Below are 27,462 nucleotides of genomic sequence, written 5' to 3' on the forward strand. Positions count from 1 at the left end.
CCGCCCGATATAAAACCGACTATCCTTTGCGAATCAAAACTAATCCCGTGCCGTGCGTCCCGAGACATGGACTTGGACGTTCGTGAGATCCGCATCTGAAAACGACCACCAGTGATAGTGCAGTGCGAACGATTCCTCGGAAATCGGATATGAAAATACGGTGAATCGAATACACGATTCGGAACGATTCGGGGCCGAGTTCGGAGCGCGCCGTCGGGAGTTTCTCGGCGCAGCCGCTCGCGCGAAAGGAGGCGGCAGTATCGTTTCAACCGTCGGTCCGTGCGGTCGCTTTTGCGGCGTAGTCTGTGATTTTTTTAGTGTAGCTCCAGATAATCCAAGTTAATCTACAATGGTGAGTGTTATTTTCGCCCGGATGTGTATAAAGTGAATTCGGGGGATCATTCCGGTCCAGGATCAGGGTATATTTCGGGGATGTGGTGTATCGGTGTTTATAGTGATGACGGCCTCCATTATTGTGACGACCGTTTTTTTTTACCGCATTGCGGATCGACAACTTCTCCGAGAGCGGCCGGGTCGGAAACCGGGTCCGATCGGAAGATTATCAGGGACGCACCGGGCGGCCGCGACGTCGACGTCCGTTAATATTGAGAATCGTTCGTCGCCATAGTTCCGTAGGTGGTGCCGGTGCAGTGACGTAGCCTGTTTCTCGGAGCCGGTCAACAGTCTCGAATGTAACATTGGGGGCAGGCAGGGGAAACAAGTGGTTTCACGCAAGTGTAAATCTGCGGGGCTGCGTCGCGCCCTGTTGACGGCGGATCGATCGCCGGCCCAACTGTCAAAGGCCCGTTGACTCATCGCTCGCACTATTCCAACCGATTTTCATACGCAGTTCGTTATTAGAACGGGTTCTGTTTGCCTCCGTCGTGTAGCGGCTCTAAACAATGGTAATGTTATCGAATTATGTCCTCTTATCGCTCAATACGTAGCCGTTTGGTCGTCAAGCGAGGCCGGTGCGGCGCTGGCTCTGCAGCCAACCGTTACCCGTTGTTTACAATGTGACCCCTTCCTGTAACTGCCGTCCGTTCACAATAATGCTTTATCGGAACATCCCCTACTGCTTCTGCGATTACTGAGAACAATTCAAGGTGAACCGGCTGCTCCTAATAACCGCTTATTTGGCTGTCTGATTCATGCCACAACTCCTACATAGATTGGCATGAAGTGCTTTTAACTGGTAAATTACACTATTCATGAGATGATCATATTTTGCAAGTGAAAATATCTATTTGGTTTGTGGTTAATGAAAGACTGATATGACCATCATAAACATGGGCTCCGTGGCAGAGACAACTTTTTGCTAGTTAACATCTAAACAATGGCTTACGTCAGATTTGTAATTGCTAGTGCCACCAATAAGTGGCTTTGCTGAGTGATGCATTTTTTCCGCAATTGACAAGTTTCAGCCATTGTTTTGTGTATTTTCTGCATATTCTCGTTGGAAACTTGGTCTTTCTGAAAGAACCTAGACAATAATAAAGACATATTATTATTAAATAACCTTGTTACATCTTACTCCCAAAGTTCACTCATGTTGTTGATAAAATGTAAGGAATTCTTTGTTGGCAACTCACTAGTATGTAATTTTGTGTGATGTCATGCATGATTCGACTATTCATGTGATGGTAGTGTATGTAATTTTAAACAAGTTATAATTTATTCAAAAATCCATACTTTTAATATATAAATTTGCAAATAATATTTTGTACAATGTCACTTGGAATAAACAAAACAGGTTCTATCAGACCATCCATTCTTCTAGTTTAGACTTATACTATAAATTTGGAAGAATTTATCCATCTTCTCTAGCATTATCACTGTAAAACTGAAATGGTATAGCCATAGCGTACATCCTACAATTTGGTATTCAAAATAGTCTCTTTTTATCCAGGAGAATGCAGATTTGCCGACAAGAACACCTGGCATTAAATAATTGCTTGATTCAGGCACCACTTTCTAGAGGCCCATATTAATGAACTACCTACCCTCTTATTTTTAGTGAAGAAGCAAGGTTATAATAGGGTAGTTCAATGCTAGAAGCGATTATAGAATTTTCAAAGAAATAATTGTTTATTAATGAACAATAAGCTTGTTCTGATATTATAAAATGTTGGTCCACAATACAGGGATTAGCGGAAAGATCCCTGTATATTTCTGGATACTACCCTATTAATGTACATTTTCTTCTTGAAACTTACTGCACAAATTGCTATTCAGCAGAAACAGTTTTTGAGCTTAAAAACCATCCTATGCCCTTCCCAGAGGCTCGAACTGTCACCATTACTAGACATCTACATTGCTTCATCAGATTAATCATGGATATCAGACAGATAGTAACTAAAGTATGTTACCAATGGGTTTAAATCCATAGTATAGTTTGTAATTTTAAAGTACCTCCTGATGAGTAGGTACTTTAAAATTACAAAAGTAAAATCTGTAGAAATCTAAGAACAAATAATAAGTCTTATTATTTATTTGTAGGTAGAAATATTGATTGTATTAAACAATTGTTGTGTTATTGTATGAACTGCTTGCATGTATGTTTTAAAATTAAATGCACAATTTCACAACTTTTCTGATCAAATCTGAGCAAAGACAGCTGTGTTCATTTTCTCTAGTTAACAATTTTTTTTTTTATACATTTGATACAAATGAAAACATGTCATATTTATAAAGAAAACTTTAAATTAAACTAGGGAATACAAAACCGGTTTTTATTGTATGGAGAAAACCCAGTTTTTGGTTTTTCTCCATACATCAAAAACCGGTTTTGTATTCCCTAAATTAAACCCGCCCTCCTTTTAAATAAAATCCATTAAAGATCTTCCATATTTCTTGTCTACCTACAGGGTAAAAAAAGTATATGCAATGTTTCAGCTTTCTAGATTCAAGTTTCAGGCTGGCTGAGTGTTGCTAGATTCAGTAGGTTCTTTCTATATTTTAAGTAAGACCCTTGCATTCTTATACTATGCTACATAACCAAATTAAAAAATTATGGTTGAACCCTAAATTTTTCTTTTACTTAGGTACAGTCACCAGCATTAATATCTGACAACAAAGTGTATAAATATCTGATAGGACTTTATTTTCTAAATCCGAGTTTAGACTTGCAAGAAAAATCATGCAAGTTGCATTACATTGCAGCGCTCGATTGACCACTACAAACTCGTTGGCTTTACGGCCTCTCAATGTAATGCGACTTGCATTTTTTTTTTCAAGTCTAAACTGCTTTAGGCCAGTAGTCAGATATTTTGCATGCTCTGCTGTGGCAGATATTAATACATATTAATCCAGGTGACTACTCCCTCTTGCCATAAGAGGGCGGAAATCAATGGCGAACTTGTAGCATAGTGTTTTATTATTCTATTTACCTAATGATTACTAAAATTGTTTAATGTTTGTTAGTGAAATGAATTGATATTTTGTTTAATAGGTACCTATCAACTTGCAACTGTTTGTGTGTAGGTGTAGGTAGGATAAATTAACGATATTTTCGGTATTTGAATAAATCCCTACCCTTTTCCTGTTGTGATTAATTAATCAGTATGTTTCCTTATTTATGTTGAATCTTTTTACACTTATTTGTTATGGTTACAGACATTATGGTAATCCCACTAATATTATAAATGCGAATATGTAAGTCTGTTTGTTTATTACCTCATCTCATCACGCTGAACACGCACCTGCTGAACTGATTTAGATGAAATTCGGTACACAGGTAGTTTGAGTCCTGGCAAAAGACGTAGGATAGTATTTATCCTGGAAAATTGCATAGCGGTAAACCAATTCTATGCAGATGGAGTTGCAGGCAACAACAGGCTAGTAGGTATAGGTTTATTTTATAATTTAATTTACACTATGAGAAACCATCTTGTTTACATTATTATTATCTCAAAATCTATAGTAATATTATAAAGAGGAAAGATTCGGATTTTTGAATTTTTGATGTTTGTTATGAATTAACTCAAAAACTACTACACCGATTAAAAAATTCTTTCAATATTAGAATGCTAAATTATTCCAAAGGGCCATAGGCTATATTTTTTATAAGAAAAAGGGTTCCGTACTAAAACTTCAATAATGTAACTCAAAGTGTAAAATAAGTTGCCATAAAACATCTTTCATCGCATGCGCTGTGGAAACTATTGATGATAGAATAAAAATATGTTCTACAATATTAACTTAAAAAATATATACAAAAAACTTTGCGATACCATATGTCCAACTATTGTAGTTATGTCACTATAACAACTTTTTTACATTTTAAAAGTTGACAGAAATGCAGACACCATGATTACACCATGTTATCCATACCTTTGTACTAATCCTTATCCAAATAAATAATTTTATATTCAAGACGGTTTCAATACCTGAAGATTACTTTTTGAATTATTCAAATCGGACATTCCATTCAAGAGATATTACGAAATTTAAAATGTCAATCTAACCAGAAATTCATTATTTCCACGTTGACGCGCCCCGGCTTCGCGCGGATCGGGTGTAGTTTTTGGGAAATGGAGCTGAAAAATGTGTGTGAAGTGCCCTTGATTAGAGACCTTAAGTTCTGTGCTCAAAGGGTAATAAAAACGGGACCCTACTAAGACCAACTTTCCGTCTGTCTGTCTCTCACTAGGCTGTATCTCATGAACCGTGATAGCTTGACAGTTGAAATTTTCACAGATGATGTATTTCTGTTGCCTCTATAACAACAAATACTAAAAACAGAATAAAATAATTATTTAATGGGGGCTCCCATACAACAAACTTTTTTTTTTTTTTTGCCGAGTTTGCTCGACGTTAATAACGGCAACAGGTAGTTGCTTGAAATATTCACAGAATATTTATTTGTATTTACATACTTAAATACATATTAAACATCCAAGACCCGAGTACAAACATTTGTATTATTTATACAAATATCTGCCCGGCTGGGAATCGAACCCGGGACCTTAAGCGGCATAGTCAGGTTCTCTAACCACTCAGCCATCGGAATAATTACTAAACCTAAACATCAAAGAAAGAAAAACTCATCAAAATTTCTTTTGTCAAAACATGCTAGTATTTTTTTTTCAAGATTTAAAAATGTTTTTGCTGCACTATATATAGTTATTTGTGTCACAAGGGAGCAAAATGGTGTATTTACAACAAGGGTGGTATATTGAATCCAGAATGTAGCAAAGGATTCTACAATAGAATCCTGAGCGTAATGAGGGATTCAAGTGTTAACGCCCAAGATGAAAATAATTTTGCTCCCGAGTGGCTCATACAACTTTTCACACAGAGCATTAAGAAACTTGAACAAAAAATCTAAATATACTTAAAGAGGTACCAGCACAGACAATGCCGTGGTTTTTTAATTGAATACATTAAATAAATAGGTACCTAAGTACTTCTCAGTAATTTGCAACGCTTAATCCTTTTCATATCTAACTACCAGCATATCTATTTACACCTAATGAATGTACCTATTATAAAATATTGATAGTGTTGATAGCATTTATTGTAATGCAGTACTCGGTATCAAACGCCGCAGTATGACGTGTAGTAATTACACTTATAATCTATCTTATCAGCCGGTTATCTGACAGATAGCATTCGGGCAGCTCGCCGTCTAGTGCTCGCTCTGTTTCCAATACTCTTTTACTAGAGATGGTCGTCATGGTTGTACGTATTAAATATTAATTACCTTTTTTAAATCACTTGATCACTGTCTTAATCAACCTCTGATTGGTATCAGAGTGCAGTTAGTTTCTCATATCTCTTTCTTATCGCCGATTACCTTGGAACGTTTGTGGGAGAATTCTCTTACCTATTTTGAAATTACTTTCGCTCGAAAGAAATTCTTCTAAATACAAGCGATGGCAGTGTTAAGACAGAATTTCCACTTCAGCCCTCCTCAGCCTCTCTCTTTCATATGTTTTTGTGCTTTTCAGCGAGAACTGAAATAGCAATAATCTTATAACCATCTACAAAGATTGTTAGTCCCTCCCATGTACGTAACTTTTAATCAGGGGTGTCTTTAATTCATATACCTTCGTAATTACCTTTACCGACAATTTTCTCTTCACGTACCATATCTTTATCGTGTATTTCAGACAATTTTCCGCCTAAACTTATGTATGATTATGGTACGCATTGGTGTCTTACGACAGAGATACGATACGCGAAAATTTCATAATTTGTTTTCTTACCCAAATCATTATGTTCCAGGCTGATCAGCTAACAGAAGAACAGATCGCGGAATTCAAGGAGGCGTTCTCACTGTTCGACAAAGACGGCGATGGCACCATCACAACCAAAGAGCTTGGCACCGTCATGCGCTCGCTAGGACAGAACCCCACAGAGGCAGAGTTACAAGACATGATCAACGAAGTTGACGCGGACGGTGAGTTGTTTCAACACCATAGAATTACTCTTGGAACAACAGACACGATACGTATAGATGATAAAGCGTGAATGAGACGTGAAATTCAGCCATGTCCTGCTTCTAGTCATCCATCAGTATGCTTAGTGTATTTTCCCGTTCACAAAATCTCAATTTGTATGGAAACACGGACCGGACAGCGCCTCAAGCGGAAAGTTTGCGTAACAACTTTTGTGTGTAGGTTTGCTGCGTAAACTATTTCGTCCGCGTATCGTAACGAAAACGGGTGACGACGCCGCACCGTGGACATGTGGCGGCTACGTATCGACGATCGAACGCTCGATTTACGTCTTCGAATAGTAAACGAATGTTTTGCGAAAACGCCACACTAGAGGCACAGAATATCTTTGAATTCTATTATATTATGAAATACCTTCAAAATTCCACTTTACAGTTCGTTCGCTCTAATTTGATATATCCGTCTCATTTCGGCGCTGTCATCAAAGCGAGACGGCTAAATCCGTGAAATTTTGCACGGGTGTTCGTCAATGGAAATGACGTGGTCATCAATTAAATAAAAGGTATATTTAATTCCCGCGGTGTTTCACGCAAACAAAACCGCGCTTAAAGGCTATGCATGCTTAATGTAATCTTCCAATATCGATCAAGAAGATAATAATCGATATACCAAGAATGTGTCCATCGGACGTGTCGTAAATATTAACGTCGTGAGTCACAAAACACCTAGCCTTTCAGAAACTATTTTTAGAGTTCCATGTCAAAAGAATTCCATCGAGTTCCTTCCTATTGCTGAAGCTTCGATTTCATATCTCTTTAAACCGTACCTTAGTTAAGCATATTCAACATATAAGAATAAAAAACTGGCCATGAGCGTGTCGGACACGCCCAAAATAGGGTTCCGTAGCCATTACGAAAAAATTAAGTTATATTTTTCTAAGGATTTCGTATTTTATATGGAATCATCCAAGTTTAGGTATATTTTATACCTTAGGCTGCTATTTAAGAGTAAAACTACTAATAATTCTCAAGAAAACTTAGCCGATATAGTTTTCCTTGAAAGTTTGATATACTTACTACCATCCTGAATTTTTTTAAATTTTTCCACCCACTGGTTTAGCTTTTAGAGGGGGGGAATCGAAAAATCGTCTTAGCAAACCCGTAATGATTTTAAAAGACCTATCCAACGATACCCCACACTACAAGGTTGGAAGAGAAAAAAAAAACACCCACACTTTACGTCTATGCGAGGTACCCTAAAAAAAATTTTTTTTTTAGTTTTTAATTGTACCATTTTGTCGGCATAGTTTACATATATATCCGTGCAAAATTACAGCTTTCTAGCATTGATAGTCCCTGAGCAAAGCCGCGGACGGTCGGACAGACAGACAGACATGGCGAACCTATAAGGGTTCCGTTTTTGCCATGTTGGCTCCGGAACCCTAAAAATGAAGTCTTGATTTTTCTTAATTAGTTGTAGGTCGTACAGTGAACGAATTATCCTAGGCCACACAGAACCGTGTCGTAATGACATTTTTCGTCATTCTATAAACATTGTTGTAGACGAATAAAACTACTCTTACTATTATAAGGTTCCATGGTAGCCAAGGGATCAAATTGTACGTACTAAAACTTTGGTCTGTGAGTCAGATTCACACCTGGCAAGATTTTTACTATATACTAACACTACACAACTGTAAAACATCTTGACTATTTAAGATTTAGCTAAATACAATGCCTAAACTACACTTCGGGGCTGTTTCACCATCCATTGATTGTTAAATGACGGTTAAATGTGATGCCGTCTCTATTTGTGTTGTTAGAATAGACGGAGACGGCATCACATTTAACCGTCAGGTAACACTAATCAATGGATGGTGAAACAGTCCCTTAACATCTAGATTAGCCCGTCAACTTTAAAGGCTCGATAACGGGTTCCCCTTCGTCTCACTAAGAGCCAATTTAGATAATAATATGTTATTTGCCTATGGTAATGTCCATGACATAGCTTCTCAGGTGCGAGTGTAGACGGACTCATTAGTCTAATCTGCTGATAGCCAATCAAACCGATAACACTTCATTACTATGCCAATGTGCCACGTACGCTGGCCTTCGTGTCACTGCGAATACTTTTTTCGCACATGAACAAGACCTAAACTTCTGCGTAAAACATTGAAAAGCTTGCTTGGAACTGGAAGAAACTATTCAAAAGGAAAAAACTGTACCCTGATGACTTAGTTGCCCGTCTATCAAGACCGTTTTTCTCAGTAACGCCTGAAGCTATGTAAGTAGTAGAAATTAATGTCAACTACTCAGGTCTACTGTGGGTCTACTACCTCTTGAAGAGGTGAAAAAATCAAACTTCTAAGTCAACGCAATCGAAAGATACAGTACAGTCATTGAAAAAACCTTCCATACAAATTGCCGTAACCGAAAAATCTATAGGGTACTTCCAGTAGTACTTTGTACTCTATGCGCTAGTCCAACTCGCGCTTGGGCTTTTTTTCCGCTATGTACCTATCTGTTTTTTCTGTAATGATTACTACGTATCTAATGTACCATCAGCCAAATAAGTGGTCTATCATTTTTTACTCAAGTTCCTATCAAATGAATACGTCGCTAAAGTCGAACTTTCAAGTTGACAGACACGTCTATCGGCATTATTGTTTTGTGACATGCAAACGATTATGTGTCAATTTTAAGGTGGTAGACCACATATTTGGCTGATGGTACAGTCAACGTCATAAATAACTGATCACTTTTGTACCTTGTCACTTTAACGTCATGTTTGAAAAGCCATACGAAATTGTGTAACGACTGAAAGCGACAAGGTACAGAAATGATCACTTATTTATGACGTTGACTGTACAATGGTCATTCTATTGTATTGTAAAGATACAATTCCGTACTCCAGGCAGCGTGCTAGATAGTTGTTAATAAACGCTGCATTTTCGTGATTTTCGTTTAGGAGCACACGTGCGCTTTATCTCTGTTAATTTTTGGATCAATTTTTGAACATAACTCGAAAATAAAATGCCATAGTTTAAAAAAGAAATCTGCGTAACTTTCTTTCTGTTTTCCGTAAGAACCTTCTACAAATTATTCGAAAAAACGATGGATGAAATCGGAAAAGTTCTCAAGTTATGGCGTAGCCGTGACATTAATTGCATGCAAGTCCTACACTGTCCCAAAAACTTCAGATGTTACAGTTTCCCAGTAGAGGTACACTTATTGTAAAGAATCGTTTTACGAGCCTAAGCCAAACTGCATGTTTAATCACCTACTAAAATTTACTTCTTGCTTCCAAATATCTGGTGCTTTTCTATTGTTTGACTTCCCCCGAAGAGTCCCAGCTTATTCCCTTGTGACTGCAGACACGTCGCTGTGATGTAGCAAAACAAATGTTTATTTGGCGGCTAACCAAATATGAATACTGTATACTGTTGACAAAACTGTGCGTGATTAAACACAACTACAACGTGACTTTGGAACTGATATAAAAATAATACATTTGATGTCATCAACGTGGTAGATCAACGGTGATAGAGGTTTTATTACCTTAAATCTGCGCTCTCGGGAAAATTTGTTCCAAATAGCCATTAAACAGCGCTTAGACCATAACATTGTTATTTATGTATGAGAGGTTTCTTGTAGTGTAGTATTATGTCGGCGGCCGATTGTAAAATCCGCCAGATCACGAAATGCCTAGGCATATCGTGAAATGGCGCCATGTCTCAATATGCCTAGGAATTTCATGATTTGCCTAAATGTCACTAGGCAAATCGTTAATCGGTGAGTTTTTAACGATATGGCGGATGTCCCTTAGCAAATTCATGAAATGGCGCCATTTCACGATATGCCTAGGAATTTTAATGAATGAATGAATGAAAAAAGTTAATTCAACACACACATAATAGTTACACACAAAAGTTTCAAAAATAGTTAAAATACAAAATATCACAAAATATTAAATAAAAATTAATTAATTAATTATTTTCGTGATCTGGCGGATTTTACGATCGGTCGCCGACATCTATACGAAGAACACGAGACAATGTAGAAAGAACATTACGCTACACCACCGCTGGACCAGCGGTGGTGTAGCGGTATAGCACACGGCACGGAATGCCGAGGACCTGGGTTCGATTCCTAGCGCTGGTCTTTTTTTTCTGATTTTTCTGTGCATCTATATCAGTTTGTATTGTCAGTTTCTATTTTCGATATAGGTTTTACGGGATGACCGTAAAAGTAACAAAAAAATTGGAATTGAAATAAAAAATACAAAAAGATTCCAAAAACCAATCTTACCCACTCCATAATTAACATGATCTTTCGCGTGAACCTGCACCAAAAAGACTAACCGAATAGTGACTATATAAATAAATGCTCTGTTTGTTTGATCTAAGTGCGCTATTGTATCCCAGAAGTTGGAGACGAGGACATAAGTTTTTAGTAATGCTGGAAACAGAAACAGGGTATCACGTGAAGTTTGCTGTAGTAAGCTGCGTAAACAAAACACCAGATAGCGCGCGCTATCAGCCGCGTTCGCTGCCTACACTGCAAATATTATGCCGAGATATTAATATAAAGCTTCAGCATCCAACGTCAACGAACGGCGTTCAAAACTCCCAGTCTTCCGTTTGTTTCAATGTTAAGTATCGAGACATTTTAACGGCTTACATTGCGATTAAAGTTATCGGTTTCACGACTGCAGTAGAGATAAGGATAAGCGTACAAGTTATTATTATTACTATTGGTAATGTTACTATTTTCAATAACATACTAGTAAATGAAATGGTAAAAAGCAACAATAAACAGTCTGTTTTCACGAGTCGATTTTCGTTTTGTACTAAAGTGGCCAAGATAGTTGATGCCATTATTGTAACGTCCGTTTGATAACTTTGACATTTGTGTCATGTTTGTGGTTAATAATAATAAACTAAATGAGTCAACCGCAAACAAGACCAACAAAAGGACCTCACGATATTAACACTATCTAGCGATATCACCTGTCAAGAAACCATTTAGTAAATAATTCAAAACATGATTTGTGTTAACGGAAGCAACTTAGCCATAGATTTTATGTTAACGAGTGTTAAAGAATTATCTAATACTTTGATTTATGTTGCGTCTGCGAGAAAATCTGAAGTAAACAAGTAAACTGTGACAGCAGTTTTAAAGTCATTAGCTACGGTACAAAGGGACATAATTAAGGCTAATTGGCTCGCATCGCTCAGTGCCTTGGATGGAAACAAGGATGTTGACACTTGCCGTAACTACTGCGCAGCAGAAATTAATAATTCCTACTCTATTCTTCCTTAAAATATATTCCTCTGACAAATCTGTCTTCAATACTTAAGTGGCTCTATTGTTATGTTTATGTAACTTGTTAATATTTGCGACATTGAGTTCAAATTTGGTTTATTTGTTTAAGGGGCTGTTTCACCATCCATTGATTAGCGTTAACCGACGGTTAAATGTGATGCCGTCTCCGTCTATTCGAACAAAACAAATAGAGACGGCATCACACCTAACCGCCAGTTAACACTCATCAATGGATGGTGAAACAGCCCCTAAAACTACCATTCTATCTGCGGACTCATCGACTTAGCTTTTACTTTTGAGGCCTTACTTCTACCAAATTTGGTGAGTTTGGATTCATAATGTTTTTTTATGAAAATGAACTTTCAAAAGATTGATCTTTTTAATTTCCTAACTTACAAAACTATTTCATATTAATTTGGTACACACCTGGATATCTTCACGCATTCATGAGAAAGAGGATCTTGACAGGACAGAAACGAAGTAATTCTTTTTGTTCTTTTATTTTTAAGCAATAAGCAATTGAAACTGGATGGTGAAACGATTTTCTGAAACGTACTCCACTTAATAATATTGTAACACATCTCGCTAGGTGGCTAATTAACTCTACAATTAGAAGCCTTCGATGGCAGCGGAACAACGCCTGGCGGCAGTAATTAATTAGTTGTGACAGGGATAACTTTACTACCTACAACATGACATGTGACTAACTGTTAATTATGAGCGACAGGCAACTGGAAGTATGAATTGATGCGGCAAAAAGCATTAATAATGTACTGAAAACTGAAACCTACGTGTTTCGCGTGGGTAATGTAAAACCAGTCTTTGTGATGACGATCATGTTGATAGAAACGATGCTACAAATGTTTTTTCTAAAATATTTTTACATGATAGTATTTTTTTATAAATTTGATAGACGCTATACGTAATTCATTTAACAAAGACAACTGCACTTATAGCAGTAGGGAAGGGAATCTCTATTGTATTGAAAGATAAAGCACTGTTGTTATTCACTAAATCTTGTCTGTGCTCAGTCTTAGGGTCTGCAATTCAACTAAAACTGCCGACTGCCCAAACAAAACAAAAAGGAAACCCTTGAAAATTCAATTCTCAATTTTGGGTCTAGGTTCAGCAGCGACAAAAGTGAATGACATGACAGTGCTTTGGATCCTTTTTGTTAAACTACGTCCAGTTATGCAGTCGGTCGTAAAGGCCTTTAGAGCCTACTGGGCTCGCTCGTAAATTCCTCGTCGCCGCGTCATACGTAATAAATTTGAACAAAGTATTTTTCCATGTAAATACACAAATTTGAAGCGTCACATGGTAGTACGTAGCTTGAACAAACACGGCTTGGCGGCTGTGAGCGCCAATGAATATTAAGTAGAAAGCTTTCAAGCATATTAACATTGAGAGCACGGCGTCGTCCAAACGCGTGAACATTCGTCAAGCACTTTTAATTATATTGGTAAATCCTGTTGCCAACTGCCTCTGATAAAAGCGGGGCGCTAATAAATAGAAGTGGCAGCGATATTAACAAGTGCCTTTAAAACGTTTATCGCTATCTACTCGTTCACATTTTTTTCCATGTCAAGGGAATTCGCTATCTATGATGACATTTCTACATACATTTCTTAAGTAATCAGTAGAATCGCTAACCAATTACCATTGACCCTGTCTTTGCGGACTCTCAAGACGTCTTTAACACGCTACACACTCGCTATGGTTCTTGCCCTGACTAGAGTACTTGTATACTAGTCAAAGTAGGTTATGTACTTATGTGTTGTATTAGGTTAGCCATTTAGGATAGACCCCATCCATCTCAACTAGGAACCTAAATAAGATTCGTGCTAGGTATGTAGTGTAGAGTATGTACCGAGCTTGTGTCTGTTTATTGAGCCATATTGTGGTTTCCGGCGACTCAATGACCGCTGTAAATTAATTCGTCAGCCAAAAGCGCGATAACACGCAAGTTTTCCTGTACACCTTATCAACGCCGCGCCATTCTGCTTCATACCATTTGTTTGGTTTTCCTGTAATGTAAAGGAAGTATTACAGTTTTAAAACATCGGTTTGGTTTATTACAGGCGGAATGATTAATGTGGCCTTCGCTAGATTTGTTGGCCTTGTCTTCGGAAAAAACCTCGTAAACTACGTTAATCAGTCGGGCAGTTCAAGATAGATGAACGCCAGTTTTACCTGGCACTTTCAAACACAGAACTGGTTCTAATTCCAAGTAAACTGAACTAAATTGGCTGGTTCAATCTTGTTAAAGATCTGTAGAAGCTGTTATTCAGTGAAACTGGAAATAATTGAGTTCAGTCTTCTCGATTTCAGCTGAAATTGGTCGTTAACTCGTTGCCTTCTCCGAATCTACTTTAATTAAAGGAGTAATTACTGTTACACAGGGAATACATTACGTTCACGAATTGCAACGAGACACTGCGTGATATATTACATTAGTATTTCAATTCAATTTATGTTACACGCGGCAATCGCTAGAAATGCTACGCAGATTAAAGTTCAGATTGTGAAGGTATTTTTATGTTTAAACCATAATAACGAAGATTTAATATGATACGAAGCGTGACGGCGCTCCAATGCGTTTGTATATTGAACGGATAAATATTATTTTCGCAGAGCTAGTTTCCACCGCGCCGGTAACTAATGTCGTGCCGCGGTGTTCGTAATTATTTTAATGTTCGCCGACTCGCCGATTGTTTACTACCGAGATGCGATCCCTTCTACCAACTCTCGGCTACTCTTAAGATATTTTCTACACGCTATCCGACCCCGCACAATAAGTTTTGTATTGACATTTGTAAACTTGGATCTCTACGTAAGCAAACACTTCTCAGTCGTCATTTCATTCAGATCACTGTCAAGTAATTTGCGTTCCCTTAATATTGTTGACACGTTCGTGTTTATCATGTCCAGGCGGGTTCGGGCATCTCCTGTCGACGGACAAGTGATAAATCGACTGAGAAAGCTGCGGACGATGTCGCGACCGCGATGCACCGGCCGCGCTTCTGCGCTGCTAACAAAAAGTGACTTTCACGAGACGCCCGACGTCACACTATTTATTTTAGTCGCCAACAACTATTGCTCGCGTACTGGCGGTCGGAGGCATACTTCGTGGTCGATTTTCACATTTCACCGGCCGCCGGCGGCGTGGGCGCCGGCGTCTAACTCCCACTGACCAATTTCCGCAAAGGCCCGTTGCAGCGGCCAAGTTTCATTGACCTCTCTGCAAGCGAAACTGCTAAGGAGCTTGTTTTATAGCTTTTCGAGTGCAGTTTTACGCGATCGCTGAACCGCTCCGCGCAGCTCGGAATTCTGATAATGCTATTAAACCCGAGCTCCGGAATGGCTGACTGCGCGCTCGGAACGGTCAAATGGCAATGGGATCCCTTTACAGCTTATAAATTCTTATTGCCAAAGATTTACGATACAAATATTTCCGCGGCGGAATGTTTTTTTTTTATCGAAGGTCCCAGTCCCCTAGTTGGCAAGGTTTTGGCGGTGATGTCACGCGGCGCGATAAGAAGTCGTTCACTCGCGGAGATAGCCGCCGGCCGCTGCTACTCTCACGCTATTTGCGGAACAATTCCACGGGAACGTAAACCTGGCTTACTTGACGCCGCTTCGACAGCTGACTGGGCACGTGCCCTCACAATCGATTTAAATAAAGGCCTAATAAATTTACCGGCCGGCCTTCGCCACTAATGACACTCGCTTTTGTGTCTCTCGCCGCTAAATGAATTGGCTGTCCATAATGTACTCGCATTAATAATGAATAAACGTTACGAGAATTTTCACAACCAGCGTCGTATCTTGAGCGAATTTAAAGCCAGTTTCTTTGGTGAGAGCGAGCACGATTCACAACCTTGTCGTTGCCGAATGGAGTGAAGACGTATAATAAAACTAAGATCTACTATAAACTCCAACGAAAATAAAAAGCAACGCTTCGCTTGACGTAATTATGACCTCATGAAGTCTCCAGTAACGAGTTGTCTCAACGTCGATAACTTTTAATGAGCCGATAAAGCACGATGAGACCACGACTCGGGAAAATAAGGATTTGTGGATTGCCGAGCGTGTTTTTTGTCAGCTGATGGGGAGGGGCGGCGAGGGAAGGGCACGGACTGCGATCAATACGGGCACGTGTTGCGGCGCGCTGCAACGGGAACGTTCCCGAGCCGCCCACGGCGCCCGTAATCCTCTGAGCCGGCACTGTTTGCACAGCTTGCGAATGGAAATGTAAACTTCTTTTAAACCACGCGGGCTTGACGTATTTCACTTATTCCAATGCAGCTGATTAGGTATGGGCAACCCAGATTTTTATATTCAATGACGTACGCGCATTCATAACCAGTATGTATGTATGCAAATTTATGTAGTGCGCTATTCGTGTGGCTCAACAGTATGATAATGCAAATTGGCTCGCAGGTGGGCCCTGCATAAGGCATTCCGAACTTGTTTGTCCAAGTGGAGGCAAACTCCAATTAGCTCAATTGTCCCGCGGCTTGCGATCCACTCCTCCAGCCTGACTCGATTGACCTGAATCGACCCCCTATTACTCGCCGAGCGTATTATCGACCTGCGATACTCCACGCACACCTCCTTGCGACCTTTCTTGTACTCGTCGATCGAGTTTTCCACGCGATACCAAACGCCAGCTACGCGTTTGAATTATTAAGTTTCACTCGGAAATGTAAAGGTCTAGTTTATCATAATATAAACTATAGAAGCATCATGTATTTTATGATTAGTTCAGACATTCGGCCCGTCGGCCTCGCTTAATTGGAATTGGTTGCTGTTTGTTTTCCCGGCGATGGACAGTGAGATGCGCGACGCGTGTCGATTCCTGTGATTTATGGTCGCGGACGCGCTACAACGCATGCGCCTGTTTATGCTTCTAATCCGGGATCACAATGAAAATAGGTTACCGGTCAAGCAACCCGCCATCGATCGCGCTCCTGCCGCCTCGCGCCACGCTCTCACGTTACCTGCCACTGAATTTTTAAGCCTTGACACTTCTTACCAATTTACTGCCCTTAAAACTAAAATGAATGTTTTTCGCACTTTCTGTCCGCCTGGAACGCTATAGTCAATTAAGTTAACAGCCGTATAGCGAACCAGACGAGGGTTTTATGGCAAAGCCTCGAGGGTTGACCTTTCCCCCGCATTACTATGTAGTTCGCGCCTCGATGCCGTCATTTATCCTCCTCCGAAGCCCGTTTGTTTTTCTCGTGGTTTTATGCTTCACTATTTTTCAACCAATTAGTGCCAACAAGTCAACAGGGTATGTATTTCCTTCTACAACAATTTACCTTATTTTATGTTTTTATTTTGCCTTATTCGTAGACGAGCTACAATTTAATTTGTTAAGAATATTCGTCTTTCATCAACATATAAAAGAATCAACAAAAATGACGTTATTACTTTATTACTGAGGGAGTAATTTAATTACGGGTAGGGTAGTGAGAAAGGAATGTCTCGAATACGCTTCTGGTTTGTGTCGTGACAATAAGTCTGCAATGAATCAGTCAAGATTGCCGACGACGAATGAACACGAAAACTTAAGGCGACTTGTACCGTTCACGCAAATAACTTTAGGTATTAATGGTGACAACATTCCTCGTTGGTGGTGACAGAGCTGATTGTTACTAGACGAGAAGACAGATTTGAACTATTTAACGACCATAATTGAATTGACGGGTGCACCAAAAGGTCGCGGTTTGGACATGAAGACGTGCCCACAGATTAATAAACAAGCGTGCTGCCGCTCACAGCTCGAGCTCATGCTCATTGAGACGACTGCAGCAATTTCATATACCGCATTAACATCAGTTACAGCAAGTGTAGCCGTCGGGCTTTCGGTAGTGTTAATGGTTAGGACTTGGCCGCGCGCCAAGCTATTTATCGGGCCATCGGACTGTCGCATCAGGAACACCGCCCCCGTGACTGCTCGCCTAGATAGCTGACCCATTGTTGTTGCCCTAATTGCTCCCGAGTGCCCTTTGCGAGACTGAATCACGGGACTAATTCGGTTCCCTCGGCTATTTAGGACGAGTCCCGCTCTCTCGGACGAACACCGGCGCATACTAATCAAATTGATTCGTAATTGGAAGGCGCGGCGGACTGAAATTCAGTAATTGAAGCGGGTGCTCCGCAAATCACCCAAGAACAGGTATTACCCATTGGCGACTCCATCAACATTGATGATCACTGTCTGGCGCTGATAGATCGATAAACCCTGTTGACACCAAGCAAAACGCAGCGAGTCTGGAATCGCAGATTGAAAATGAATTTGCATATTCGTTTTGGCGTCGCGCCAGTGTCGCGTGGACCAGACTCGCTCGTGTAATCGCTTGTGTGTCGAAGCATCGTCCCGGCTCTCATCTACTTAATTTGATGTGTTTATTCTTATAACCATGAAGAATGATCCGACTTGACGAACGACTGGGCCGGTTATCTCGGCTGTTAATCTGGCAGTATCGGTACTATTGAATGCGCTTACTCTTTGATGGCGAGGCTTTTAGAGCCGCTCGGCATTAAACTGAGCACATTCACATAACGCGAGCGCTCACCCCCGGCGCGCGCGACGGGATCATTGCAGCGTCTTCCGCGTTCGCTCTAGCCAAATCTTTGTTATATTTTAAAAGCGTCAATAATTAATATTCATTAGTCTCGTTGCTATAATTATCAGCCGGCGGCGCCATTGTCCGTATTGAAAATATTAGCAAATATTGGCCAACAGTTGCCTCTGCAGTGATAATGATTATGTTAAGAGTTGTGTGTGTAATCGGGGCGGCTTGTCTAATTGCAAGTCTTAAAAGGAATGTATTGCATGCATTGCAGACGCCATGTTGACTCACGTCACGGCGTCCTTGCCAGCGCTAGCTGAGTGTAACATCGCCGTGCCTTTTGTGCGAGCCACTCTACAGCGTCGCTGAAGCGTAGACAATTGTTCTGATTTGGTCTCATGGCGTCGCTCATAGCAAGACGCTTCTTGAAGTTGGCGTGCCGACAATGATCAGAATGAGCTCTCATTGGTTGGGTCAGTCTCACGGCTCATGGCATAGATATCTATTCGCGCATTAGATAAGGATGATTCAAGCTATGACTGTTCAAGGCTCAAGGTAATACACGTGTTCCGTGTTTTGTCATGATATTATGTTAATAGTTCTATTTTTGTACCGCTTAGAGCAAATTCTTACTTTGTTACATTACTTAAATTTATACGTTACTTTTCTGATAAAAACCACGTTTTCAACAAATATGGGACGAAGCAGCGGCGCGGAAGGCTAGCAATGATGCCGTAAATCTTAGTGTTTTAAATAAAGCTTATTCGGCGCTCATTGCGTATAAATTGCTGCTAAATAATGTTTTCTCGTGAGACAATGCAGTGAGCTCATCTCCTGGTATAGCCAGCCGTGTGGGTGCGCGCTCAGACTGTAGCACGCCGAAACACTACCTACTTTCCCCCAAAACGACGTATGTTTACATAATTGCTTTTAGATTGTCGGTTTGATTGCACGCCGCGCTTCATTGCGATTTTAATCGACTCGCCCCACGAAACATGCCACGTCTCCATCAGAGCAATAAATAACCGTCGAATCTTAATCGAGAGGGCTCAAAGCTGCGACTGCGAAGGTAGTTCGGCGATGTAATGCACTAGAATAATGTAAAAAAGGGCATAAATAATAACATTGAAAGGATACAGTAATGAGATTGTAAGAATCCAGTAGAAGCCTCACAGCGCTGCAGGCTGCGTGTAAATTATAACGCAGCGCTATCGATCAGAGGAAGCCATCCGAGACGACCGCAACGTCCTACTAATACAAATCGCCTGTGTATTGTATAGGTGGTCGCGTCGCGACCTACTCGTCAGCCATACAACTCTAAACATCTCACTACTATACTAACGTCTATAGGTTGACAAAGTGCCTAGAAAGTTGTACATTCAAATGGTTTCTATTTTGTTGGACTATTATTTGATTAACAAAAGAATGCGCTATGGTAATTAGCCGTAGTGGAAGGAAAGACTCATCGATTTTTCAATAAGTTTGTAAAAAAAATAACTAACGTTTCATTTTTATAACGTTGTGCTTATTGTGTAAAACTGAACGTGTTGTTTGTTACTAAAATTGGTAATGAATTAATGATGTTGCGGTAATGATCTGTTTATCCTGTTGGTCACTCGCTCGGACGACCTCATTGGAGGACCTCGTCGAGGAGCACTTATTGGGAAACACCGAATGGTGTTTAAACACCCTTTACACAGCGTACTTGCCCTTGACTAAACAGTTTTTCATAAATATTCTGACGTTAGAACAATACAATGTGGTGTTTATGTTCTTAGCGATAAACATGGCAACTTGTCGGGAGCCTGCTCCGGCGCTGTGAGAACGATGCAAAAACAACAAACACGACGGACTGCAACCGCGGGTTCAAGGCGACGTCGCCATTATGCCCCCACTCTTCTGCCCACTCGCCTCCCGTACATGGGACCAGCTCGCAGCTTCATATTTTATTCCTCGCAAGTATTATTGCCCATTCACTATTGTATTCGCCTCTGACAAAGGCCAATGAACTTCACCTAGATAGATACGAGCCATTTGTATTCGCAGCCTTAAATCTCAATTGATTATGAGTGACTGATATTATGTGTGTATCGCGGTCCATCATTCTTCGACGATTGGAAGTGAGCTAACAGCGCCTACAGCAAGCTGTCAACCCCAGGGCCTATACTACGAAGTGCATTCGAACTTCGTATCTTGCCGTCCCGCTTACGCTAATATTATTTAATACGAGAGTGACAGGGACGGTACGGTACGAACATCGATTTTCGAATTTCGTAGTGTAGCCCCCCAGGTGCGCGCTAGAACAACGAGTGGCCGGAATGCGGCGTGCATTCTCGAAAGTTCAGCGTTTCGCGCTGCGGGTATTAATAGACCGCGAACCACCTCGCAAAGGTTAACCCACAATTAGAAACGCCAAACTTAACTCGCACTTATTTTTGCACCTTCGCGGAGCGTTCACCCCCGAGGAGCTAGCTCCCTTATACTAGGCAGGTTTTTTTTTTGTTAATTCCGTTAAGGGGCTACTCTTATTTTTGCACTACAGATCGAATTATAAGACAAACGGCTATCGGTTCTCCAATCTTTTATCTCCATTTTTGTCTACCGGATTTTGGAAAAAATGAATACTTAATTTTGTATGATTTTTTTAAACATTGTCTGAAAAAAAAAAAACACTTAAGTATTTCGTATCTCTATTGACGTGAAAGATCTAATATATAATATATACGAAATCTACATATTTGGGTTCGTCTTTGACGTCTCTAAAAACTGGTCGAGGGTTTTCATTTGAAACTAATGAACACAAAAGTTATGGCCAGAAAATCAGTTTTTTGGACTAAAATTGTTCAACTTTGATGCCAAATATCTCGACGATATGGGGATACTATATTGCTTAAAGCCGTTGTTGTTAATATAATAAGCTACAAAAAACATTAGAAAACTAAGGAATTCAGATCGAAGGTCATTGGGGCATGGCATGGGATCCCCTTAACTTCAACAGACGGCTCAGTTTATTGATACAAACTACCTGGTAAAAAAAATTACATAAAATTAGCTTCACAGTCATTGTTAAAGATAAAGTTTGATGGGACGAGTGACATATACGTGAAATATGTTACTTTATTAACCTTTTTGCTAAATATGTGTTCATTAAAATAACTTAGAACTTCTACACTGTTTTACTGCGTATAATTAGTTATCTTAATGTTTGATTATCTTTTCAACGGCAAAAGTTGTTGGATGTTGCCTTGATGTTAACGGTAATTAAAAGTGACACGTTGTACAAGATCCTCGACCCACAGTGGCACAATCCGCCTAGAATCAGGAAATGTTTAAAGGTAATTGTAAATCATTCGGCGGCGTACGCGAGTCTAAATTCACAGCATCGGAGCAATGCTAGAATTTTAATGAACATCACTAAATCCCTCACGATCTCGCTTGTAAATTATTCTATTTTGCGGATTCACGCGCGGTGCGTGATCGTGCGGATCGGATCCGTTTCCGTCGCGCGGCGGCGCTTGCCTGCAGCGTATTGTTACGCCGCCGTGTGAATAATTCATGAAATGCGCCTGTTTACAGCGGATGCTGATCTAATGGCTTATCCGAACCGTCCCGGCGCAATACCATCGCGAGACGATGTTTGTCGCGACGCAAATGTCTTGCGTCAACTAAGATGCAGGCTGGGCTGCACAAACATTCCCGCGCGGAATTTTATTAGCTCGCTCACAAGCTAATCGATGTGCTAATGTTACAGATAACTGATAACACTTGACACATTGTCAACGTGCCATATTTATCCCAAATTTGAGGGCCGCCAGTGTTTGCGGATGATTTAATCACCGAGAGGTGATGATGTCACTCCGACGCGATGAACAATGTGCTCATTGTATAAGCGTTCGCTATGCTACATGGTTTTTTTTGCAAATTGCTATAGATACGTTTTTTGTTTGCTCGCCAAAAACACACGCTAGGCTAGGTTCAATACAGTATTATGCGTAGGTATGTAAGTTTTTATGACCCATTCATGAGCAATTCGAATCAAACGCCTTCATTATAATCCTTTATTGCCCCATAAATCCCAGCTCTTGACGTTTGAGCGTTCGATTGTTTTCCTCTGAATGCGGCATAACGAACGAAACCATCGAGCGGCCGGGCCGGGAGCCTCGCCGCAGCAATAGCGTCGGCACCACAAGCGTTTATTGAGTCCGCCACTAATCTATTCGCTCGTCTCTATCGCCGGCCCTAATAGAATAAACCGATCATTTGTCACCTCACTTCCTCCGTCTGTTTCGTGCTAAGAATCCTTTCAACTTTATTATGATTATTACTATTTCCCTTTCATTACGAACGGTTGATGTTTCCGGCATTCTATTTATTTATTACACTCTATTTTCGGCTCGTCAATTAAGGTCGCATCTCATACCCCTTATTCATGTCATGAAGAACGTAAACTAGTCCACTAGAACTGATTTACTCTACCTGGAAATATTCCATTAGGCTTCCCGGTGCCAAGGTTAGTGTATCGTGAACTTCGTACACTAACACTGCGCGTATACAGCGGACCTGGTGCTAATGTAAGCGCGTGTAAATTGATTAACAACACGAGTTAACAGTTCCATCATTTTTTATTTGTCTACGAACAATGACCTACCCAACTGATAAATAACACACGCTTAATTAAAACATCTTTTAAACAAAATTACATCATGAGAGTAAAGGTCTCCTCTTGGTATCGCACCGTCCTTCTTATGTTAATTCTCTTTATTATTAGAATTTTAATGATTCCATTCCGCTATTGGATTGATGCAAACATGTTTATTTTATTTCCTACGCGCTAACTCAATCAACTAACAATATGGATAAGCAGAAGATACTGATAGTCTAGGAAAATACCACTACTCACCACCATCACTAGCCTCTCATATTTAACCACCTGTTTGTCGTACATTAGCGACTTCGAAGCTGCCCTCTTTATCAATGGCCATTTCCTTCATCTCTATGCGATACTCAGAAACCCACCCAAAGCGCTAGCTCCTATTACACAAACTAGTTTATTTTTAAACTAATGTTTTTCCTTATTCGCATTCCAGGTAACGGCACGATAGACTTCCCCGAGTTCCTCACAATGATGGCGCGCAAGATGAAGGACACGGATAGCGAGGAAGAGATCCGCGAAGCGTTCCGCGTCTTCGACAAGGACGGCAACGGGTTCATCTCCGCCGCCGAGCTGCGCCACGTTATGACCAACCTCGGAGAGAAGCTCACTGACGAGGAGGTCGATGAGATGATCCGCGAGGCCGATATCGACGGCGACGGACAGGTCAATTACGAGGGTACGTCGCATTCTGCTACTGCTCATTGGACGAGGTCTTGTTCGCCCTAAAGTGGCAACGATAGCCAATGTTTTAAGGTCTACTCAAACAGTGGCAGCACGAAAAGACAGGAGGGCACATTGCTTGGTGCTGTTGCTTTTTATTGACGGTATACAGGACAGCTGGCATGACGAGTGTCTGTTATTCAATCATTATGCCATTGAGGGTAGTTCTGGGGGAATCTTACAGTCTGTCTAGTCTTGAGGGTAGTTTTGATGACTCAAAATGTCAATTGCTGTAAAAAGCTAAGGATACGCGCTGCTACAGCTGTTGTATCGAAAACTTACCTCAAGGTAGCGGTTATGATTTACACCAGTATGGCGGATTGGACATTGGTAATTTTGTCTTTAAGTTGCTTAACTACTAAGGACATATACGACTGCGTGTTAGCCGTTCTATCCGAATGCTAATATGTATATTGACAGCCTCTAATTAATGGGACAAAAGGTATATTCTCGACAGTCATCATTTTATCTTTGATTTGGCTGCCACTGTTCATATGTGAAAGTTATGCTGTATAATTCATGCCTTGATTCCGCGGAATGGGTCGACCCTTGCTATCAGCGCGAGCTGGATACCAGTCTGTGTATCGAGTATGATGTTCAATATCGACAAGCGATGCGATTGCCAGGTTTGGCCCATTTTGTGGAGCAACTAAAATGTGTGGCGTCACCAGATAAAAGCTACAGCTTCTATTGGTGACGACGCAGCACTTATTGTGTCCCATACCTTGATGCCAGTCCGTTCTGTCTTGAAGGTGGAATGCGTGTTGAATGTTTGCTGAACGGGCTGGCAGCGAGTGTCGGTATAGTGTGTCACTGGCTATGGTATGTGTAAGGGTAGGACAATGCCACCCTCTCGCCCCGCGCTCCCGCATGCCCGTGTGTCGCGCCCTCACCCGCGTCGTCTATTTCGATAACTCCAGAGACTCGATAAATTTCATTTCCCGAGAAAACAAGTTTACTCGTTCACGCTCAACGTTTATGATACACGTGATTTACGAACACCAAACTTTTTAAATAATCCAAAGTTTAGAGCGAGATCTTTTTAAGATATCTCGTAAATTACGGTAGCTCTTCTTGCAATAAGCTTCCGTGGCACGTTCCGCCGTAAATAAATACGTGCCGTGTGTTGCCACCGGTGGCTGCCGGTTGCTCCGGCACCGCTGAATAACTCTACAACTAGAACCTGCAGCCATAAAACCCACCGCTTTGACGAATGTCGCCAAAAGACCCGAGAAAACAATAGTGACGAGCGCGGGCGTGTAACAATGGTTCGGGGATTGTATCGCGGTAAGCCGAGCTCGCTGCATGGATACAGTGTTACGTTTCGTGCGATTATAAAAAAGAGTTGCGTTTGGGCGCGCGCCAGCGACGCGGCGCATCGCCGCGCGTGCGCCGCTTGTCAACAACGCGCACTTGCTAGCCCGTCGTAAATGTCTCGCCGCGAACGGTACTCGCGAATTTTCACACATTTGTCATACTCCATATCATAATTTCCACACGATTACCCTCGAAACTCTCCGTTTGACATACTGCCGAAACATCCAAAACGAAACGTAATCAAAGACGATGCGTCACGTGAAATGCTCGAGAATAAATTCGGTTTATCGTATTCTTTATCTGTCTTGAGCCAAATTATTCAGCGAAATCTAATTCTTTCTATTCACGACATGACAGTTACATTCGCGATTTACTTTACTATTCATTGTGATTCAAAGCCGCGGCTGAAAAGTGAATAACATCTCGCCAGGTATTCTGTTAAAGACCGGTTTATGCACAAAATAGTGTAAAGCCACGATTTCGGCGGTGCGTGGTGGACCGTGGCGGCGGTGGCGCGGCTAAGCGTCGTTCTTCTCTTGCAGACTTCCATGCGCTCGCCAAACGCGTATTCTCGCGCGCCGGGAGCCGCTAGCGCGCGGCCCGGCGGCGCGCTAGTAGCCCCCTCCTAACTAACCCGCGGAAAACACTCCGCAATAACGCTGTGATCTCGAATACCCCCTGTAGTGTAGCCCGACGGCCTACGGCGCGCCACCATAGGTACCTACCTGCCAGTGTTCTGAATGGTTTGCTGCCCGTTACTAACTGTTCCTGCCCTTCACCTGACTGCCCCCCCCGCTCGCCTCTCACTCTCACTGGGTCTCACACCTGACTATCGGTTGTCTTTGACGCTCGCCCGGGACCGGCAACCTACCCTCTGCCCATTCAGCTACTCAACTGCACATTCCTACTTTTATGGAAACGAGGAATGTGCAGTGAGTGTTATTGCAGAGAATCTTTATAGATCAGCCCCCAGTAGTGAGCCGTGCGATATCTTTCTGATCTTGCATTGTGTTCAATTGAAATGTATAGTTGCCGGGCCCGGTCGAATAGAATGCGTAGAAACGTCGTTTGCAACTTTGTTATTCAATAAAACTGTTTTAAGACCATGTAGCGGAATGCGATTCCAGAGCAATGGCAACAAATTTACAACCGACCACTACGCCGGGAAACTTGCGACGTTTCCTCAAAACTGATGCATGTGTTAATATTTGTATAGAAGTTTAGTTGTCGAAATACCACCTGGCTACGACAGGCAGCAAACTATACAGCGCACGACCCGACCCGACGGAGGGTGGTATTTCAGTCCCCGTAGTGGCATGACCTGGTCGAATGCTGCCGGTCTCTTTATGTTGTTCGTACATCAAGCACATGTTTATATACTCTCATTGTCCGAAGGCTCCCCAAGTTACTATTGATTTATCTATCTGTCGGTTCACCTGTCTAATACTTAGTGGCTCGCCTTCCTAGTGCATCACGGTTACTATCTGTCGTGTTTAATATCGTATTAACCTCGTGGCCGAGCAAGGTCGTCCCCGCTGATTCTGACCCGTGTTTTTTTGTTTCCAGAATTCGTCACCATGATGACGTCGAAGTGAGCCGCCGGCGAGTGTGTGTGTAAAAAGCAGAGAATTCAAATATACATTTTGTTTCATGACACACAATATTACCATCGTATTGGACCTGCATTTCTCTAGTGTTTGCGATAAATTTAAATATTGTCATCGTTTCAGTTGAATGATATATTGTAACGCAGGCGCGGCGCGTCGGCGCCTCCGCCTCCTTTTTATTTAGATTTAAACTATTCCGTTAATTTTACTATGTAAGAAACAATTTTAACTGTAGCGGTACAAAGGGAAAACGAATAGGTGTGCGTCGCGAAGAGACGGCCGCGGGGCCGCGTGCGCGTGTGTGCGTGCGCGGCGCCGCGTGCCGTGCGTGCGTGTGTGCGTGCACGTCATGTGCCGCATCCGATACATTTTATTGTCTTTTTTTTTTCAAGTATGAGATATTTATAAAGTACGTGATGAATAAAAACTTTAAAAAAATCCCAAAAAAATATACTATACTGTGCCCGTAAGAATCAGTAGCGGCTCGCGGCGGGCCCCGCCCGCGCGTGTACATTAACGATCATAATAAATGTTTAAATTTAACTAACTCAGTAAACGAATAAATTAGATTTATTGGTACTGCATTTGTAACTGTAAATGACTTGATAAATATTATATTTCTATTGTTGGTGAAACTTATTCTATCGAAATGGAAAGTAATCCGCTCTGTTATTCTCTTGACACACTTGATTCATTCTGTTATTAAATTATACAAAAGACATACTGAAAATAAATGTTTCTTCATTTTTAGGTCAATAAGCATCGGTGTTTCATTTCGTTGGCAGCCCGAGCTGCCTCCCCCGCCGCGTCCCTGTAGCGTAGCTCACTAGTACCTTTTCTATTTACCTACTTCTC

General features: G+C 41.1%; 1 protein-coding gene across 2 annotated transcripts; it reads left to right on the forward strand.

The window, feature by feature from the left end:
- Positions 1–27,367, forward strand: LOC141436330 (calmodulin). 2 transcript variants are annotated; one of them, XM_074099268.1, is made up of 4 exons: positions 1–352; positions 6,229–6,403; positions 23,397–23,639; positions 26,567–27,367. In XM_074099268.1, exons 1-4 carry the CDS (start codon positions 350–352, stop codon positions 26,593–26,595), a joined length of 450 nt encoding a protein of 149 aa, XP_073955369.1. In that variant the 5' UTR covers positions 1–349; the 3' UTR covers positions 26,596–27,367. The 2 variants fall into 2 exon arrangements, with proteins under 2 accessions (XP_073955369.1, XP_073955367.1); XM_074099266.1 differs by lacking the exon at positions 1–352 and adding an exon at positions 5,583–5,682.
- Positions 27,368–27,462: the final 95 nt, after the last annotated feature.

This window comes from Choristoneura fumiferana, chromosome 16 (assembly GCF_025370935.1).
Source record: "Choristoneura fumiferana chromosome 16, NRCan_CFum_1, whole genome shotgun sequence".
NCBI lineage: Eukaryota > Metazoa > Arthropoda > Insecta > Lepidoptera > Tortricidae > Choristoneura > Choristoneura fumiferana.